This window comes from Gobio gobio (assembly GCF_949357685.1).
Source record: "Gobio gobio genome assembly, chromosome: 13".
Taxonomy (NCBI): domain Eukaryota; kingdom Metazoa; phylum Chordata; class Actinopteri; order Cypriniformes; family Gobionidae; genus Gobio; species Gobio gobio.
This window is the reverse complement of record NC_137106.1, coordinates 18,994,385-19,010,810: the sequence shown is the minus strand read 5'-3', so window position 1 is coordinate 19,010,810 and position 16,426 is coordinate 18,994,385. Positions and strand designations below refer to the sequence as shown.

Here is a 16,426-nt window from a genome sequence, read left to right as displayed (position 1 = left end):
TCATCTCCCTCCCCTCGTTGTTGAATGGTCAGGAGGTGTGTGAATGTGTTCATCTTTGCTGAGGAGGGGCTGTATGCGTGCATGATTGTGTGTGAGTGTGTATTTGTGTGTGTGTACCTGTGTGTTAAACCAGCATTGTTCCTGATAGAGGGAAAGCTGTGCCGCGTTGTTTGGAAAATCCAAGGTCATTGGAGCCCGGTCACATGCGCCGTATGCGAGCGTGCATGTGTGATTGAGTGTCTGTGAGAGTGTGTGTGCGTCTCTCTCCCTCTCTCTCTTTCTCTCTCTCTGGCATGTGACAGAGAAAGAGGCATCAGGCAAAGAACAGAGAATTTCATCAGGTTTTCCATCAATGTACGGTAAGGGCAATTGTGCAAGTGCATGATTATGTGTATATATGCTAATTCCCTGCCTGTGTTGAAGGAAAGGTTCATGTGCATCACAGGAGATTATGGCAATGACAGCAGAATGATGCTGAAGCAACAGATTGCATGCAGTAATGCAGCTCTGCTCTATTTATTGTGCATATTTCGTTTCATCTTTCATTTCAGGCAGCACCAGGCAGTGGTGTGGTTCATCCACACCACTTTGCACCAAATACTGAAACACGCACTACTAAAACACACTACTGCAATGCAATATCCAGCTATTTACTTTAACTATACAGTTACATAAATGTACAAATATTGATTTGATATATATCTTCTCCTGCTTTATTCATATGATGTTTTGAGTGAGCTGCTGGCAGTCAGGCATGCGACTTTGATTTCTCACAACGTGGATACCTTAGAGATGTGCGACTGGCTGTAGCACTTCAAAACCAGATCGATTACATTTTTAACGGCCTGAGTATTTCACCCAGATTTCTCCACGCATGCCACAAAACAGCTTTTCGAGAGAATATAGGATTAATTCAGTTATGTATGCTGATAGATTATGCTATTCAGATTTTACACACAAGGAGTTCAAAAGAGTAAACCAGCAATGACAAATCGTGTATATGTTTTTCCCGTTGTCTGAAATACAAATTCGAATTGATTTGATTTAAGCTTGGTTTGACATTTTTTATTATATATTATATATTAGTGTTTATATAAAAGTTTTTGTTTACATAATGTGTGTGCACTGTGTATAATTATTATGTACATACAAATACACACACATGCATGTATATATTTATGAAAAAAGTTATATTTATATATAAAATATTTATATTTTTATATAATATCAATTATATAAATATATCTACAGTATATACTTGCAAATATTTAATTATATACATGAATGATTGTATATTTATATACACATAATAATTATACTCATGCACACACACACACACACACATACATATATATATATATATATATATATATATATATATATATATATATATATATATATATATATATATATATATATATATATATATATATATATATATATATATATATATATATATATATATATATATAGATAGATATATATATATGTTAAAATGACATTGGCATTCATGACACTGAATAAAAAAAAAAGATACATTTACTTTTCCTGTTATTCTTGTGTGCAAGAAGCAAGACAATTTGTCTTTGAGTTCAGTGTTGTTCAGTGTTACAAATATACTTGTTTTGATTTGTGCACTAGAATCCTAAGATTCCTAAATATTCTCTACCATTTAAAAGTTTGGGCCTCAGTGTTTTAAAGAAATTTATAATTTTATTCTGCAAGGATGCATTAAATTGATCAAAAGAGACAAAGATATTTACAATGTTATACATTCTATTTCAAATGTATTTACATTGTTATTTTGAACGTTCTATTCATTAAAGAATCCTAAAAAATGTATCACGGTTTCCACAAAAATTGACAATAATAAGAAATGTTTCTTGAGCACCAAATCAGCACATCAGAATGATTTCTGAAGGATCATGTGGCACAGATGACTGTTCAACTTTGCCATCACAAAAATAAATTACATTTGAATATATTAAAAAATAGACAATAGTTATTCAAATGTAATAATATTTTACAACGTTAAACATTTTAAAAAAATCTTATACTTACCCCAAACTTTTGAGTGGTAGTGTATCTTTTTGTATTTATTTTTCTTTTTTTTCTGAATCCTTTATTTTTTTGTTGATTTATTTGTTAAATTAGATGTTGAATCCCATATTCATAGTATATTCTCAGACTTTTGGACCTTACTGTGTACCATTAAGATTTACATTTTGATCACAATTGCACTGTTCTGGGGCATAACATGTAATAATTTAACAGCAATACTGAAACACATTCACTGTACCCTGAAGCTTTTACAAAAAGGCGCATCATTGTTCTCATGCAAAATATAGTTTTAGAATAACTAAATGCTCATGGAAGTAGAGATGGCAGTGACAAGGTTAAAGAAGTAAATCAAAAGATTACATTCTTCTGCCTATCATGAAGTTCCCTCTCTCTAGTTCTGCTTTTTCACTGTGACGCTGCTGTATGAGAGTGAGTGTCTATGATATTGTGTCCTGTTTTGGGCAATCTGAGGAGATATGGCAACTGTGATGGCTGATGTGCTAAATATAGCTGCCACAAGAAGCTCTAACAATTCAGGAGAACTGTATTTAGAGAGAGGCAGTGCCCTGAGTCTGTGTTTTGTGTTTCAGAAAGATTGATTTTCCATACTGTAACTGCCACAACAGGAGTTTGATTCATTCGCATCATGCATAGTGAGTTGTGTGTTATGTAATTGTTTTAGTAGCCCTTAGCAAAGCCCCATTAAAGCTGGAAGTCTTCTAGTATCCCTGCCAGCTTGCGGATATCATATCAGCCATATAGTAGTAGTACATCTGATCCGAGCACGACTAGTTTTTATTATTACCTAATCCTCTTTGTCACAGTGCCAGCTATAGCCTTTGTTTTGCAGCATATGCAAACTGCAGATGTGCATGTGAGGTTGTTCTTGGCAACGAAGTATGCACTTATACTTCCCTAGAATCAATGTTACACTCCTGATTTAAATTATTTAGTTGTTGTGCTTTTGGAGCATAACATTTTACATGTATTTGTTAACATTGTCATTAAATGCACATCGTTATGATATAGTGAGTTAAAATGATAAATCTAAAAGCAGAGATTTTGGCCTCTTGGGCTCAGTCAGTGTGACTAGATTCTGCTAGGTGAATGATAGGTGAGTACACATACCTACATAAGAGAAAGAATTATGAGGGTTGTAAACCAGAGGGAACTGTGGAGGTAATATTTACCACCCTGTCCGTGAAGCAGAATGCCAAAGTGCTTGCGTTTCATAAATATAGCTCATACAGTACTAGTAAAGCCATTCCTGTAGCTCTTGTTCGGGGCCTGGATTTATGAACTCAATGTTTACTTTTTGCTATTTGCTATATTTTTTTGGATGATTATGTTAGAGGGCTGCTCATCAAGATGCATGGGACGGATAATAAAAAAAAAAAAAAAAAAAAATTATATATATATATATATATATATATATATATATATATATATATATATATATATATATATATATATATATATATATATATATATATATATATATATATATATATATATATATATATTTTAATTAAGTTATTACTTAGTTAAATATGTATTATTTATAATAAAAATATTAGTATTACTAAAATAATAATGAGATAAATTTAGGGGCTATTTACACAACACTGTTTTAAAATAAAAACGTTGCATGCGTTAATTTGCATGACAATGCCATTTTGAGGGCCTGAAAATGGGTTTCAAACTATACCGTTATCGTCTCTGTGTAAACTACAAAAACGTGAATTTGTGAAAACAGGGACTTCATGCACATGCATATTACATGTTTAATCTATAGGCACGTAGTGTTTCTTTACAGAGTGACATCATCAACTACTGGCCTGGCATGCATATCACAGCATTTTTAGACATTTTCACGGATCCGTGTGAACAGGGATTATTTGACAACGTTGTCATCTGTATGCGAAACGGAAAAACTTTCCTGTTTGTGTTTTTTGTACATTGTTGTTGTGTAAACGTACCCCAAATTTGATTTATTTTAATCATTTGTTTTGGCTTTATAATTCCAATTTTTGAAACAACATGGGCCTACACCTGGTGCAATGTGACACGAGGTGCGACGCTGTGATTTTTGCTTGTTTAAAAACCTGGTCTAAAGTCAATAGCGCAGTATTTTTTGTGTTATTTAAAGGACGCGTTAGTAATATGCGCCTATAGGCGGGTACACAACGCTCGTACATTCTGCTTGTTACACACACAGGGACGCGCAGCAGCACACAAACATTTTTAAATATTAAAAATAAAAGGATTCCTCTCTGGAGAAGCATTCAGTCTTTTCGCTCGCAGATTCCGCCATGTACAAAGCGAATCCGCTATTTTCCAAATGCCTGTTTAAATTTTACTTTGCCCATCTGTGCTGGTCTGAAAGTGAGATGTGTTCAGGCGCATTGTTGGCGTGTTGCTATTATGAGGCAACTGAAAACGACTGTGCCAATGACCAACAAAAACCTGGTCTAAAGTCAATAGCGCAGTATTTTTTGTGTTATTTAAAGAGCGCGTTAGTAATATGCACCTATAGATGGGTGCACAAGTTGTTTTGTAAATATTAAAAATAAAATGATTCCTCTCTGGAGAAGCATTCAGTCTTTCCGCTCACAGATGTAGGTCTACAAAGCGAATCCGCTATTTTCCATATGGCTGTTAAAATTTTATTTCGCAAATAATATTGATATATTTGTGAGAATGAGCTAGTAGTCAAAAACCATTAAACCTATTGTTTTGAAAGTATTGTTCCTAACCAACTACTAAAATGCACAGCAATCTGTAGTTTGTTTGTTTGTGTCATGTTTTAAGTGATTACACATTGCAGTCATTAATGACTTTTTTTGACACCAGAAACACTGGGAGCGAGAAACAGGGTGAGTGTGAGAGGATTCACTGCAGTCTTGGGTGTGTGGGTGGAAATATTCGTGTTGACTGTCGAGTTTTTCTCCCTTTCATTTCTGCTTCTGAGCTTTAGGTGCAGAGGTGTCACGCTGATGTGTCAAAACACTAGCAGGTGCACGGGCCAATGTGTGACTCACACTCACACTCCTGCTCCTCTCCTATCCATACAATCACACCGTAATTGCCAATCACGATCTTGGTAAATGGCAGCTTGACGGCAGCTAGTCAGACAGCAGGCTTGAGTCACTAAATCTACGTGTTGTGTTGTGTTGGAAAAACAAAGTTGTGTGAGTTCTTGAACTGATTCTTTCACTGATAGAGTCTATACACTTCTATAAATTGCTCGCATCGGTCATACTGTGTGTGATTATGATCCTTAAAGGGATAGTTCAGCTAAAAATGAATATGTTGGTAACCAGACAGTTGATGCTGGCCATTGACTACCATAGTATTTGTTTCCTACTATGAAAGTCATTGGGGGCCAGAAACTTGGTCTGGTTCCCAACATTTTTCAAAATATCTTCTTTTGTGTTCAACAGATCAATACTATTCAAACTCTTACAGGTTTGGAACAACTTGAGGGTGAGTAAATGATGACAAAATTGTCTTTTTTGGGTGAACTATCCCTTTAATATTTGTTGAATAGAATGAATAGCCATTGTGTGGGTGGTTGAACGCTGCTGTCTGATCGCTCCACCTGCTCTAGTTTGTTTACTTTCCTCCATGATGAAGCTCTTTCACTATGGCAATAGTGTAAACAGCCTTGTCCTTCCCAGGGGTTATGCCAAGGTGCTGCCTCTGACTCATCTGCCCAGAAGGGGGTTTGTGTGTTTATTGAGAAAGCATATTTGTGGCGTTTTTAATTGGGTAGTTGACAAACAACATGGACATGGACTGTTTTTAGATTTTAGATTAAGCATTATATGAATCTATAAGGAAAAATTTGCATTTTAGATGCTGTAGTCAAATTATTCACAATTTTAAATCACCTTTTACGTTCATGCAGGTTGCTTAAATAGTCCTGTGATGAACAATTACATTTTTCTAAAGACAATTTTTAAACAAAACAAAATTAGTAATTCTTAAAGTAAAATTAAAACTGTAAATGAAAAAAAAAAGATTCAAAATATTAATAAATAATATTACAGTATATAAATAACACTAACACTCATGTTGTTCATTGTAAATTCATAATACAGAAAGCAAATAACTAATGTTAACATAATATAGAATATTGTTTTTCTAATGAAATTATCTGCAACAAATCAATGACAATTGAATGACCCATGTTGCCATTTTTTTTGTGTGATTTACAATGTGTTTCTTTATAAATCGTCACAAGGCATTTATGGGCTTTCAAGTGGCGGCGTAAAACCAAAACAATTCAAAAATGCTTTCTTTTCAAATCCATTTACCTGGAACACCAAGCTGCAGACGTTTCTTAAATACAGATTAATGCCTTTCTCTGAATCGACTGGCTTCACTTACTAGATTACAGCACACAGGTCTAATTTGTTTAATGTGTCGATGCAATAAATAAACCTCACGTTGAGTATAATTACAAAGACTCTTGATCAATACTACATGCTTGAGATGAGGGAAATAAAGAGGTCTGGACTCGGAGAGAGTCTTTGTAATTAAAAGCCAAACTTTCTTTACTTCATGTTGTGTTATTTCTGTGCTTTTGTGCTGAGTTGTTGTGTTCGGGTCTGCTGCTCTAATTTACTTTGTCCCGTGTGTTTCAGGTGTTTGTGGATGCTGTGGGGCCCTGAGACCCCGTTATAAGAGGCTGGTGGATAACATCTTTCCTGAAGACCCGGAGGTAAGGTCAGATAAAATAAAAGCGCTGAGAATGAAAAAGGGATGGTTCACTAGGCTTCTAGTGGTTATCAGTCATCAGTGATCAATGCAGTGATGTAGACATACGCTTTCAATGGGGACATATATTAGTTTTAGAGCCACTGTGGCATAGCAGATCTGCTGCATGGTCACCTGATTGCAGTCTTCACAGACATGCATGCTTTCTGTTTCAGGTTTTTTTAGGCTGGGGTTTGGAAAATAAAGTGAAACTAAAAATTATTTACAGAATGTATTTTAACATTAAAAAATTATGTAGTTTTGTTTATTTTGTTGTTGTTGTTATTCCTTGCAACGTGCATATGATCATAAATAATTTGTATAAATGTCTTTTTCGTCCGCTTTCACACTACGTGAATGCCACTATTTTCTGTACAGTTTTGGATATTTACTGTAAATGCGATATACAAATACATTTGAATTGCACAGAAAATGTTTATCTAATATTTTAATTATTGGGCAAATTATAATAATAAATACAATAATGCACTGATGGTTTAATACAAAATGTAAATTAAATAGTTTCCAGATTACAAATTAAAGCCAATTATTTAATTTGAGAAAGAATCCCTGATATATTTGAACATGAATGGTTAAAGCACAAAATTGGTATTTGAATCTGTCTCTCTTCTGAATGATGAGACAAGCTTCAGGATCTGTATTAAACTCAGGATAGAAGACAAATCATCTATGGAAGGTTCTTTTTGTGGACCTATCTACCCATCTTGTCTTGTCTTCTTCTTTAAAGGATGGTTTGGTGAAAGCTAACATGGAGAAGCTTACTTTTTACGCCTTGTCTGCTCCAGAGAAACTAGACCGTATCGGTGCTTACCTGTCAGAAAGACTATCCAGAGATGTTGCCCGGCATAGATATGGGTAAAAACAAAAACTGGAAGAAAATGTAGTGAAAAATGTATAGTTGATTCGTCACTATATATTTGTCTGTGATCATTGGTAGGGCAGTCTCATATTTGTGTGTGTCTCACAGGTATGTTTGTATTGCTATGGAGGCTTTGGACCAGCTGCTGATGGCCTGTCACTGTCAGAGTATAAACCTTTTTGTGGAGAGTTTCCTTACTATGGTGCGCAAACTGCTGGAGGCAGACAAACCCAACTTACAGATCCTGGGCACTAACTCAGTGAGTAAAATTGACTGCCTTTACTCTCTAGTGAAATCCACTTACCGACCCTATTGATGTAGTTACAGGGTGACAATTATAACTTGATAAATCTACCTTGTGTTGGGCGTCTCTCTAAATTATGGAGGGAGATGTGGCTGCTGCATCAACACCACATGTTCAGGTGTCAGAGGGTCAGACCAGAACTAAAAAGTTTTAAAAGCTCAGTTGCAGAGCTTTAACATTTTATATACACCTCAATCAAGCTCATCCAAACTGTATATTAAATATAAAGCCCTCCTTGCCAATCAAATCCCCACATTCTCTTAAAGGCATAGTTCACCCTCAAATGAAAATTCTGTCATCATTTACTCACCCTTAAGTTGTTCCAAACCTGTATGAATTTCTTCTTCTGTTCAACACTAAATAAGATATTTTGAAGAATGTCAACAACCAAACAGTTGATGGGGGCCATAGTATTTTTTCCCCATACTATTGAGGTAAATTGGGGTCTGTTTGGTTACCCGTATTTTTCAAAATGTGAGTATGTTTTCTAAATATTTTAAAGGCACAATATGTAAGATTTTTGGAATAAAATATCCAAAAACCACTAGAACAATGTTATATATTTTGTTGACTTGTGTACTTTCATTATCCCAAAAGTTTTCCAAGAATTTTTAAATACAGAGAAATAAGCAATTTTAACCAGGACACAGACAATTCAATGCATCGCCTATCAATGACATCCTACCCACGTCTGGTTTTATTTTGTAGAAACCATGGAAAAACCAAAGACGCTTTAATGTATTATGTGTTTTATTAGACAGGTGAGCAACTGTTTGGATACATTCATCAACAGAAAACGAATAATTGTTATATAGCTCAACACAGTTAGTCTTGTTGATTAAAGGTGTCATGAACTGGCTTTTTTTTTATACTGTTGTCTGGGGTCAACTTATGACGTTCGCGTGGTTTTTACATTCAGAAACATCATAATGAATAAGTAATAGGCTGTTTTCTGCCATGGTTTTGAGGCTCTCTGAATTTTTTTTTGATGGGCGTGCCACACTTAAGACTATGGGATTGGATAAGATTTGCATATTTAATGAGCTTCAGCTCCCTCAGTCCATGTGGGGATTGTTTTGAAAGCGTCTTGGGAAACGCTCACAGGACTCGCGAAATGCCTTTATCAAACAAACACAATGATTCATCTCTCATCCACCCACGATTGATTGGAATGTTATTTTTGTATTTTGGCCCGCCCAATTGGTGAATAACCGAGACCCGTACACATACACACACGCGCAAGCAAGAAAGGAATGTTATTTCACTATTTAAGATAGCCCGTCGGCAGGCCGGTGATGCATTTTGGTAGCCCGTCTGAAAAACACATAGCCCCGGGACGTTGGCCTTTGCGAGCACTGGCGTTACAAGTCTGAGTCTGATCACGAATGAACCAATAACACCTTCTCCAGCCTGTGACAGCGTGCTAAGGTATGTAATCAATAGATATCAAACGATCTGTAACAATGCAATACTAACACATATAAAAAACATGTTTTACTCACATAAGTGTGTTGCACCGTTCCTGTCGGATCCAAATATAGAAGGCAGAGCATTGTGTTTTAATCTCAATATGTCTGCAAATCCAGTCTCGACCTGTATCTTGTTTACAAACGATTCTGTGGTGAAATTACGCGAACAAACGAGCAATGTCTTATGCACGTGAGCTGCTTGGTAGCGCGATCCGTTTAGCTCCACGAGTCGGTGGGCGGGCTTGAGGCAGCGCTTCTACATACTGTTACGTCAGTGGTCGACATATTCTGAGATCTCTTGTTTTCTGGGCCTGGTGTCAATAAAAGCTTTTCTTTGACTAACAAGGACGTTTTCAGCTCTGAAACTTACAGGATATTCTTATATCACGATTAACTTTTATATATCAAAGGCTCAAAGGAAAGTTGATTTCTCAATTCATCACCCCTTTAAATCTTGTTTTCTTGATTTACCTCGAGTACCATGTTTGACCATGCCTAATATCGATCTATCTTACTACAGAGTGCAACAAGTGTCTCATAGTAGCCGCAGAACGAATGCACAGAGTAGCATTATAACGACTTTCAACACACTCAAGTCAAATGTATCTAATATGATAAAACAGCGCTGCGTTACCACACGCATGATCGTAAGAAGCGGAAGCGGTCGTCTGCGGCTTAATAAAAGCTCCACTTCTCTCGAGCCGTGTATCGTGCTCGTCTCTCATTAGCAATCGCTCCAGCGGCCTCGTTCCGTTTCAACGGCTTTCAGCCCCACCCTGCTTCATACTACATTAACGTTAATAAATCTTTAATACTGTAGCTCATCGATGAAAATGATTTCTGCCCGAGTCCTGTCGGATTCTTTTCCACCGGCTGTAGAGGTAAAGACAACAACAACACTTAACGTCAACAAGCTACGCCTTTGTTTTGTATAAGCAACCTCTAGCGGTGAAAATGACATATTGTGCCTTTAAATACATTTTATAAGCATTCTTTATTTTATTAGTTCTGTATTTAAATAAAAATATTGCACAGATTTCATTGCTAGACGTTTCCCTTTTACCTGAAATATACAGGCCCTCCTCATACTGTATATGCCCACAGCCCACTCCAGCTGATCTAATTTCATTTTACATGACAAGAAATCAAAACAAAAATTAATTCATCCCCTTTACAGTAACGTGAAACCTCAACATCGTCCCTGAAAGCTTTACACCCACCCAACTCGCATGCTAATGGGAATGTAGAGAGTTCTTAACTTCAAAACCGCTCACATCTGATGCTTCTGAAATATAAGGGCTTAAAGATTAAAAAGAGATTACTTTTCACAGATAGAGGCCAGATGGGGCAGGGCTTAAGGCATGTGACACATAAATGTTGAAAGCAGTGCGCATGTTTTCAGAATTTTTGTGTTGTGCAGAGTTTTCATCTCAGTCTCAGTATGTAGAGTCTGTGTGTTTACTATCGAAAAAACTTGCGATCACACTTGGGTACATTTTAGATGGCTACTATAACTGCTATATTTTTAACTATTTAATGCAAAATATGTATTATGTACATACATGTTGGTGCATTGTAATGACATTTAAAGGGGTCATGAAACGTAAAATCAAAAATATTTACACACTGTTGAAGTGGCCATGGATTTGTGTGATGAAGTTTGCCAATCACAACAGTGGGCTTCACTTGCGTTTCTGAAAAAGGTTAAGCCCCTTGAAATAAAGTGTTTGTAACAGAGAGTGAAAATTATGATGGCGAATTATCATTTTTAAATATTTTAACTGTTTTGGATGTAAAAAACTTCATCAGAACCCCCAGAACTCTACACTCTAAAAAAAAAGGTTCTATATGGCACCAAAAATGGTTCTTGGCTCGTAATCATAGGGGAACCTTTTTTATTGCTATATATCTGAAGAACCGCTGAAGAACCACTGAAGCACCAAAATTGGTGCTATATAGCACTAAAAAAGGTTCCCCTATGATCACGAGCCAAGAACCATTTTTGGTGCCATATAGAACCTTTTTTTTTTTAGAGTGTAAGCTCCAGAAAGGTCTGAGAATACATTTCATGTAAAAAGTTTAAAGTTCATTTGAAGTACTTTTAATTAACACTTGCAATTAACTTTACCCATAACCTTAATCCAACCCTTGCCACAAAACTCTAACCCCTATTATCCTAATTATCCTACAAAACCTATCCGTACCCTTAAACTTGTAAGCAGTAAATGCAAAAATTTTCTGGAACACAGTAAATCCATAGTCTTGCAGGCATTTTAAAGGGATAGTTCACCCAAAAATGACAATTCTGTAATTAATTACTCACCCTGATGTCGTTCCAAACCCATACGACTTTCGTTCATCTTCGGAACACAAATTAAGATATTTTCGATGAAATCCGAGAGCTCTCAGGCCCCTCCATAGGCAGCTATTTAATTACCACTTTCAAGCTCCAGAAAGGTAGGAAAGACATTGTTAAAATAGTCCATGTGACTCAAGTGGTTCAGCCTTAATTTTATGAAGTGACGAGTATTTTCATTTTTGGGTGAACTAATCCTTCAATGTTATTACGTATAGTTAAGGCCACCTACTACAAAGTGTAACCAAACTTTTTAAACTTTTCTGCTCTTTCTCTTTAAGTTTGTGAAGTTTGCAAACATAGAGGAGGATACACCTTCATACCATCGTAGCTACGATTTCTTTGTCTCACGCTTCAGTGAGATGTGCCATTCCAGTTACGAGGATCCAGATATTCGCACAAAGTAAGCATGTCTTTCCGGCATTTTAACAGAGATTTTTACAACCAAAAATATGAATGTTGAAAATCTGGTTTCTCCTTATTTTTGTTGGTTAAGCCTCTGATGCATGGTGTCCCTTGACATGGACAGATATTTAAAGGTACACTATGTAACTTTTGTCCCTCTAGCTGTTAAAAAACAAAACTGCATACATTTTGCAGAAGAACATTGTCTTGGTTGTGTTTCGGCTCTGTGTGACTGTTTAGATGAATATGGTCATCCTACTGTTCATAAAAAAATCACTACTAGGATTAAGAAATATAAAAAGTTTAGATGTGAAGGATCTCAGGCTGACTAGCAGAAGACGTTTCTACACCAATTCAAAGATACGGTACTTCCTTGAAAATAAATTCCAGCACAGTGCTAGAAACAACCTAGCCTAGAAATCTAGACGCACCCTAGTGGCAGCAAATATAATTTGCAGCCAGGGTAGTCTTGCAACTCTCCGTTGGCTTGTGAGCTGGAAAAACCAAACTCTGGTCAGGCCAATCACATTATGTATAGAGTCTGTGGGCGGGCTTACCATAATGACGACAGAGTTTCCGCGGTTCCGCGTGCTACTTGTAAACAAAGCAGCTGGCGAACAACGGTCTTTCGAATCGGCTTTGGCCGCGACTCTGGAAGACTTGGAGTTAAGCTTTTCTTTGAGAAAAGAACAAAGAACGACACTGAAGTCATTCTTACGAAAGGAAGATTTGTTCAGAGGTTTGCCGACCGGATACGGCGAAAGTTTAATCTCTCAACAAGCTCCGCTTCACCTTCTTCGTTGCTCTGGTTGGTTGGAGCGCTATCCTATTGCGTGCTGAGGAAATTTGAAAGACAACCTTTTATCCCGCCCCTCGGATTGAGCCCTGCCAATGGTGAGTTCCCAGACCCAACATCTTGATGTGGGTCTGGCTTTATTTTATAAATAAATACAGTAAAAACAGTAATATGATAAAATATTATTACACTTTAAAATAGCTCTTTTCTTTATCACAGGAATAAATTACATTTTAAAATATATTAAAACAGAAAAAAAGTTATTTTAAATTGTAATAATATTTCACAATATTAATGTTTTTACTGTATTTTTGATCAAATAAATACAGCCTTGGTGAGCAGAAGAGATTTCTTTCAGAAACATTAATACATCTTAATGTAAAAAAAAATCTTATATACATAACTGAAAACATTTAATTATGAGCAATTTGAATAAATACATTTTGAAAATGTGATTGTTTAAATAAAATTATAAAAATGCATATTTAATAATGATTTTTGAGTGCAGAAATCTTGTCTGCTTTAGACTATTTGAAATTAAATAATATTATATAATAATAAATAACAGTAATAATAAAAATAATAAATTATGTGATGAATAACATTTTATTAAAATGCAATTAATTAAACAATATTATCCATAATTATATGACTTGCGGTGAACTTCAAAGTTTTGTAGAAATAGAGCAATAGCAGGGCTCTGGACAAACATTTGAGAACAGTAGCACCGGGGCCACTAAGTTCTACAGATGGTGGCGCCAGCACCTGATTTGGTGGCGCTGTAGGAAAATTTATCATAAAGTTATGTTTTGTTAATATGGGCAGTTACTAATAATATTACATGTTTGTTTATTGGAAATTTAACAGTGAAGCACTGAGCTTGAATTGATATGCAGATAATATATATATATATATAAGGAAATCTGCACATGCCTGCATAAGAGTGTGTGGGTGAGATTTTGCCTCTGGTACTGGTACAATTTAATATTTATAATATAATTTATAAATAGTGCTCTGGTTGTGTGTTCACACAGTGTGCGTGTGTGTTAAAAAAAAAACACACTGCTGTGTGTGTGCACTTGGATGGGTGAAATGCAGAGCCTTTCCTTTGTGATTTAATAATTCATGCATCAGGGGCTGAATTGCATCATGCAGTGCAAATAAAAAAAACAAAAAACAAACCATATACTGTATATATGTATATAAATCCACGTCCCTTAAGCGTGACTAACTAATGTCAGTTTGGGTTGTGTGTGTCTGTGTAAGGATTCGTATGGCAGGGATCAGGGGTCTTCAGGGGGTGGTGAGGAAGACGGTCAATGATGAACTGCAGGCAAATATTTGGGACCCTCAGCACATGGACAAAATCGTGCCGTCTCTCTTGTTCAACCTCCAGCAGGAAGAAGCCACAGAGAGGTGCCTCGCTTACACAAGCACACATGAAGAGAAATGGACACTTTAGTCTAATGGAAGTGTGAATTTTCCTTCCGAGAAACAATGTCTGTGTGATTAAGCTAATGAACTCCTAATTGAATGCTTATGCAAAGTGTGTGATATAACAGCAGACTGCCTACAACTGAGGTGTCTGACTCTTAAGTGCAATAAGAAAGTAATTTATTCTAGAAGGTGCTGTACTGGCTGTGAGCTTAATAAGCTCGAAGCCTGAGGGTCAGAGGCAGACCCTGAACATTAAATTGAACTGAGTGATGAACTTAGAACCATAAAACCTCTTCACATCTTCTCCTCTGGGGAAAATCACTGACCACAAGTATTGCCAACCACAATCGGGCTATTGATTCAGCTCCGGTTAATGTGTGTTTTCTGTCTCTGATTCGTTTCCATAGGTCTCCCTCCCCAGGAACAGAGAAGGAGAAGGAAAGTCCAGTGGAGCTGACCGAGAGATGCTTTCGAGAGCTGCTGGGAAGAGCAGCCTACGACAACATCAAGAATGCTGTGAAACCTGTGCTCATGTGAGTGTTCATGCACAAGTTCCTTATCAAACACAAGAGGGCAGCACAGAGACACATCTGTTTTCATTTCAGTTCATTTTATACAAATACTTTAGCATTTATATGAGACGTGAATATTCTGACAATATTGATTAACAATTGTTGGTTTTAAATTTAAATTTGTATATTTAATTTGAATAAATAAAGGACATATATGTGCCAATATATGGCATAAAATGACAGTTATGATTGAGATGACATGAATGATCATGCAACTGTTAGTAATTGACTGGACTACTAATATATACACTCTAAAAAAAAAAGGCTCGTAATCATAGGGGAACCTTTTTTAGTGCTATATAGCACCAATTTTGGTGCTTCAGTGGTTCTTCAGTGGTTCTTCAGAGGTGCTATATAGCACCTTAGTCAAAGAACCGGTGAAGAACCTCTGAAGAACCGCTGAAGAACCTCTGAAGAACCGCTGAAGAACCACTGAAGCACCAAAATTGGTGCTATATAGCACTAAAAAAGGTTCCCCTATGATTACGAGCCAAGAACCATTTTTGGTGCAATATAGAACCTTTTTTTTTTTAGAGTGTATGCACATACACTACCATTTAAATGTTTGGGGTCAGTAAGATTTTTTTTTTCAAAATAAATTAATTATTAAACAAATAAAATGTAAAACTTTTATTCAGCAAAATACATTAAATTATATTGTAATATTTCAAATAAACACATCAAAGAATCCTGAAAAATACTATAACGTATTTCTGGCTGCTGAAAATTCAGCTTTGCCGGCACAGGAATAAATTATATTGTAAAATATTTTAACTTAGAAAACAGTTATTTTAAATTGTAATAGTATTTCACAATATACAGTTTTTACTGTATTTTGGTTAAATAAATAATGGTGAGCATGAGACTTCTTTCAAAAAAAAAAAAAAACGTAGAAACAATAGTGTAATTGGAATAACAACATGAATGCTTGAATGAATTATTAATCATTAAAACTAATATTATTTTTTAAAAATTACAGATTTTTTTTTTCTGAATCTTTTTTTTTTTTTTTTTTTTTCAAGGTTTCCATTTATCCGTTTAAATTAATTTATGTCATCATAGATTGTTGGGTTCTTTTTTATTCAATAATGACAAATACAAAGCAGTACAGAATTTTTAAAGAGGAAAAAAAGAGAACTGGAAAGAAACAAAATTAAACAAATCATCCTCATAGTTAGCCTAACACATCTACACAGTAATGGTATCTGTTATGCCAGTGTATGTCTTGACCTACTTTATGTGCTATTTCCTGCTCTAGTTCTGTTTGCTAAGGCTAATAATTGACTTGTGTATTTTCAGGCACCTTGATAATCATTCACTCTGGGAGGGCAAAACATTTGCAGTGCGCTGTTTCAAAATCATTATGTACTCCATTCAGGTAGATA

At 35.7% G+C, this 16,426-nt stretch overlaps 1 protein-coding gene across 6 annotated transcripts in view; it reads left to right on the top strand.

Annotated features, from left to right (window-relative positions):
* The window catches only part of efr3ba (EFR3 homolog Ba), a 28,984-nt gene that overhangs the window by 1,034 nt on the left and 11,524 nt on the right, over positions 1 to 16,426 (top strand). For 2 of the 6 annotated variants that reach the window (XM_079832654.1, XM_079832653.1), the window contains exons 2-8: positions 6,711 to 6,787; positions 7,571 to 7,698; positions 7,811 to 7,961; positions 12,113 to 12,234; positions 14,299 to 14,448; positions 14,877 to 15,002; positions 16,341 to 16,419. In XM_079832654.1, the coding sequence (XP_079688780.1) occupies positions 6,711 to 6,787; positions 7,571 to 7,698; positions 7,811 to 7,961; positions 12,113 to 12,234; positions 14,299 to 14,448; positions 14,877 to 15,002; positions 16,341 to 16,419 (833 nt within the window). Of the gene's footprint in view, positions 1 to 10; positions 360 to 5,189; positions 5,253 to 6,710; positions 6,788 to 7,570; positions 7,699 to 7,810; positions 7,962 to 12,112; positions 12,235 to 14,298; positions 14,449 to 14,876; positions 15,003 to 16,340; positions 16,420 to 16,426 lie in introns of those variants that run through there. The other 4 variants (XM_079832656.1, XM_079832655.1, XM_079832657.1 and 1 more) reach the window with 4 other exon arrangements.